The sequence below is a fragment of the Temnothorax curvispinosus genome, unplaced genomic scaffold (genome assembly GCF_003070985.1).
Source record: "Temnothorax curvispinosus isolate PA1 unplaced genomic scaffold, ASM307098v1 QBEX01010714.1, whole genome shotgun sequence".
Lineage (NCBI taxonomy): Eukaryota > Metazoa > Arthropoda > Insecta > Hymenoptera > Formicidae > Temnothorax > Temnothorax curvispinosus.
The window spans coordinates 1-4,179 of record NW_020220494.1 but is presented as its reverse complement, the minus strand read 5'-3'; the positions used below and the strand labels follow the sequence as shown (position 1 = coordinate 4,179).

The 4,179-nt window shown below is 31.7% G+C and overlaps 1 protein-coding gene across 4 annotated transcripts; it reads right to left on the bottom strand.

Moving 5' to 3' along the window:
- Positions 1–448: 448 nt before the first annotated feature.
- Positions 449–4,063, bottom strand: LOC112460684. 4 transcript variants are annotated; one of them, XM_025025481.1, is made up of 5 exons: positions 3,748–4,063; positions 3,470–3,614; positions 3,314–3,393; positions 1,801–2,008; positions 449–493 (listed from the first exon to the last, which is right to left on the bottom strand). In XM_025025481.1, the coding sequence occupies exons 1-3, from the start codon at positions 4,007–4,009 to the stop codon at positions 3,315–3,317; spliced, it is 486 nt and encodes a 161-aa protein (XP_024881249.1). In that variant the 5' UTR covers positions 4,010–4,063; the 3' UTR covers positions 449–493; positions 1,801–2,008; position 3,314. The 4 variants fall into 4 exon arrangements, with proteins under 4 accessions (XP_024881249.1, XP_024881247.1, XP_024881246.1 ...); XM_025025479.1 differs by lacking the exon at positions 449–493 and adding an exon at positions 593–827 and having other exon boundaries at positions 1,801–2,161; XM_025025478.1 differs by lacking the exon at positions 449–493 and adding an exon at positions 593–827.
- Positions 4,064–4,179: the final 116 nt, after the last annotated feature.

The following is a 4,179-nucleotide window of genomic DNA, read 5'->3' as shown; positions in this document are numbered from 1 at the left end:
AGCCTCGGTCTTTTGGTGTTAATTTCGTCTCAAAATGATCTCAAGTATCTGTCATTAATGGGTGGCATGGTAGGTCAGGGACACACTGTATACAATATAACATGTAGCAAAGAAACGTCAAACTTTTATATTGCAAGTATACCTGGTTAAAATGGAACCAACATCCATGTATTGCAGCTACAGGGAAAAATTCAGATAACGTAGCTATCGCTGCTTTTTCGTAATCTCCCATAATGAATTTTACATTGTTCTGTAGTGCTGGGGCAAGCTCAATTATCTTTTCCCAAATTGCTCGATAAAAAGCTTTAGTTCGCGATTCACATAAAGCAAAGATGGTTGCAATTCCCTGTGAAATATTGACATGTAAATAATTTGACACATGATTTCTAGACAAGAAAAGTATGCAATTTTTTAAAAACTTGCAACTTACCGTATTCATATAACGAATATGAATGGTATATAACTGAATTATATTCGGTTTCCGAGGAACAATCTGTAAATATATTAATTGTTAACAAATTATATAAAATTCATTTGTTTGTGACGAGTGAATAATTACTGAAGTTACCAAAAATGTTCCATCAACAAATAATTCTGTACTTTCATTCAACGCATCAAGCAATTCATTGTTTGAAAATAAAAATCCCATGCTATTATCTTCTGCGATTACAGTCCCTTTATAGATATCTTTGCATGCATCATACTTTTCAAGCTCCAAACTGAGAGATGCGAAAGAATTTGGTACAGGCGGTTTGTACGCAGCTCGCATTCTGTTCAATGTGCTTTTAATAGCAGGATAACTTAAATGCATTGCTGCTTCAGGATCACTGAAATAAAAAGTTGATATACAGTAGAAATCACACAAAAATAAGTATTCAGTACTAAAATGTTACAAATTAAAAATTTATTTAATGAAATAACAGAATAGTAGTAACGTAACGCATATATTTTAAAGATAACAAAATAAATAAATAATTATTAACAAAAAATTGCATTGTATTTTATTGCGGTTTGATTATATAAATTTATCACTTTTTATAAATAAGTAGTCATGTAACGAAACAACCTTCAAAAATTATATAATATAAATAATTTAAAGTTAGTAGCGTGTTGAACCTCCCTTTGCTTCGATCACAGCCTTTAAACGCCATGGTATAGAATCAATTAATGTTTCTAAAACATATATTGGTCAATTTTGCTTCATTCCTTAAATACAGTCGTTCTGTATTCTTTAAGATTCTTTCTCTTTGATTTTGGTATTCTACGATCTAATTCATCCTATATAGCACTTATGGGATGAATTAGATCGTAGAATACCAAAATCAAAGAGAAAGAATCTTAAAAAATACAGAATGGCTTTATTTGAGGAATGTAGCAAAATTGACCAATATGTTTTAGAAACATTAATTGATTCTATACCATGGCGTTTAGAAGCTGTGATTAAAGCAAATGGAGGTTCGACACGTTACTAACTTTAAATTATTTATATTTGATAATTTTTGAAGGTTATTTTGTCACATGACTACTTATTTATAAAAAGTGATCAAATTATATAATCAAACCGCAATAAGATACAATGCAATTTTTTTTGTTAATAATTATTTATCTATTTTGTTATCTTTAAAATATATGCATTACGTTACTACTGTTGCTATTTCATTAAATAAATTTTTAATTTGTAACATTTTAGTACTGAATACTTATTTTTTATTCCTACTGTACAAAGCAATGCCTAATAATGTAATAATTAATAATTAAAAACTATTGCTTGAAAAAATGTCATTTGTTTATTATACTAACCTTTCACACACATCATCAAATATTTTTTTTATAGGCTGTATACTCTCTTGGCAAAGACGATATATTTCTTGTTTTAATTTTGATGTACGTGCCACCATGTCATTAGGAGGATGATCATGCAAAGAGGTAACGGTTACTTGGCCATCTTCGCTGACTATCGCTAATCCTTGACAGCCAATGTTACGACGAGTCGAACATCTGTATGTACCTTCCAAACGTTTGTCAATGTGATAAATATATCTTTCATAAATGTAGACGGTACTGTTTTTAAATTTGCCTTTAATTGCTTCCATGTTTTGTAACTTAATAACACTAATTATCTTTGTCACTTTCAAATTACATTGGGCGATAATTACTTTGCCTATAAAGCCATAAAAAGGCTTAATTATAAGAGCTTTTGAAACGAATAAGAAATTTTTACGGAAATGTATGAGAGCTTTTGTAACGGATGAGTAATGGTTCCTGCACACGATATACGAAAACAATTGCCGCGCGGCAAGGAGCGACGCAGTAGGGCTGCGTTCGAAAACGTCACACGAGTGCACACGAGTATACTCCCTTCTCTTTCTATCTCAGCGAGTTAGAAGGAGAAAAGAGTATACCCGTGTGTACCCGGGTGATGTTTCCGAACGCAGCCTAGCCAATCAAAGTAGAACTTTTTTCGCGGCGAAAGATTTAGTTGGCTGACGCGAACTTCCGCCGCGCGGCATGTGTTACCGCATCCCGTATGCAGGAGCCATAATTTTGCAACAGAAGTGTCTCTCTCTCTCTCTCTCTCTCTCTCTCTCCTTCTCCCTCTGTGTGTGTGTGTGTGTGTGTGTGTGTGTGTGTGTGTGCGCGCGCGCGCGCGCGTGCGTGCGTGCCCGCGTGTGTGTGTGTGTGTACATATGTGTAAATGTTTGTGTAGGTCCGCGGTATATAAACGACCGACAAATAAACGATAAATAAAGAACACTATAAAATAGTAGGAGATTGATCAATGCCTAACATTCGGCGCGTTCAGTAAACAAAACAGATCAGTGAGCGCTCAGTAATTCATTATTTATTATAATTAGTTCCTACATTTAGATACAGCAAAGAACTAAAGGCAACAAAAAATTGTATTAAAAAATCACCGAACGCTCACTGAATGGCTGTGTCCTTTGAGGGTCGATTGTGTATATTAAAATGAGATAAAAATTACAAAAATGAACAGACTTACTAAATTTGGCAAATAAAATCATAGACATTCTAATAAATTTCGTCACTTTTGTAATTTTTATCTCATTTCAAGATACACAATCGACTCCCTGATTCTTTACTACAGAATCTCTAAGCAAAAATTTTTGTATTTTAATATTGCGCTGTAACAATATATCCGTACTAGTGTAAATTATCCGTTGCTATATTTTTACATGGTAAAGAATCAGTTTCATTAATCAAAGATTCGTATAAGTATCTTCAGATCCTCCACAGAATTTTTACTCAGATTTGGATATGCGTATAATTGCTACAATTATTTGTTTCTACTTACTTTAGACAGTAAAACTTTCCTTCCAACGATAGTCATCTAATTTACCAATAAACATACGTAGAAATTGTTGAAGAAGTAATCTAGAAAATATTGTGAAATACAATATCAATATTAACCTAAAATAATATAAATATAAAAAAGTAAGTGCCGTTTTACCTTCCAGATATCAGATCGATTTGTGTTTCAAAAATTTTCACATCTCTTTCTATACTTTTTCGTGATCGTACAGACCGTACTTCTTCATTATTGTGCAAACGCTTTAAATCAATTGTTTGATCCATTATGACATTTCCTAGTTTCTCTAAAATTATTAAATAATTAAAATTAATTTATATATTATCTTGGCATTAATATTTATTACTTTTTCTTTTTTCTATTATTTTATTAAGAGAATGTAGATATTAATTTAGTATAATTTATTGTATCTTACCTACCTAAAAACAACCACATGTTTGGATGATGGTCGCCCAATTTTTTATTTATTACATTACAAAAACTTTCAACAGCATTGTTTGTTTTGACAGGGCATTCATACACGCTTATTTTTAAAGCCTTAGATAACCACGTCTTTTCAACGTAAATTAAGAATTCTTTTATCTTCTCATAGTCAGGGTCATTTTCTTCACAAGTATTGCATAATATATGATAGGCTTTTGTAAAGTACTGTTCTGGCAGCAATGGTATTGTCATTGTCATAGACAGTATAACACTGGGAGAATTACGTAAACCTAAATAATTCCACTTTCTTTGTGGTGCCTGCAATAACAAGCATAAATAATTAATCAAAAAATGTAATTAGTAAATAAATTAAAGAAATAATTTTAAATTTAAATACTTGGTTCAGATGAAACCAGCATCCATGTAAA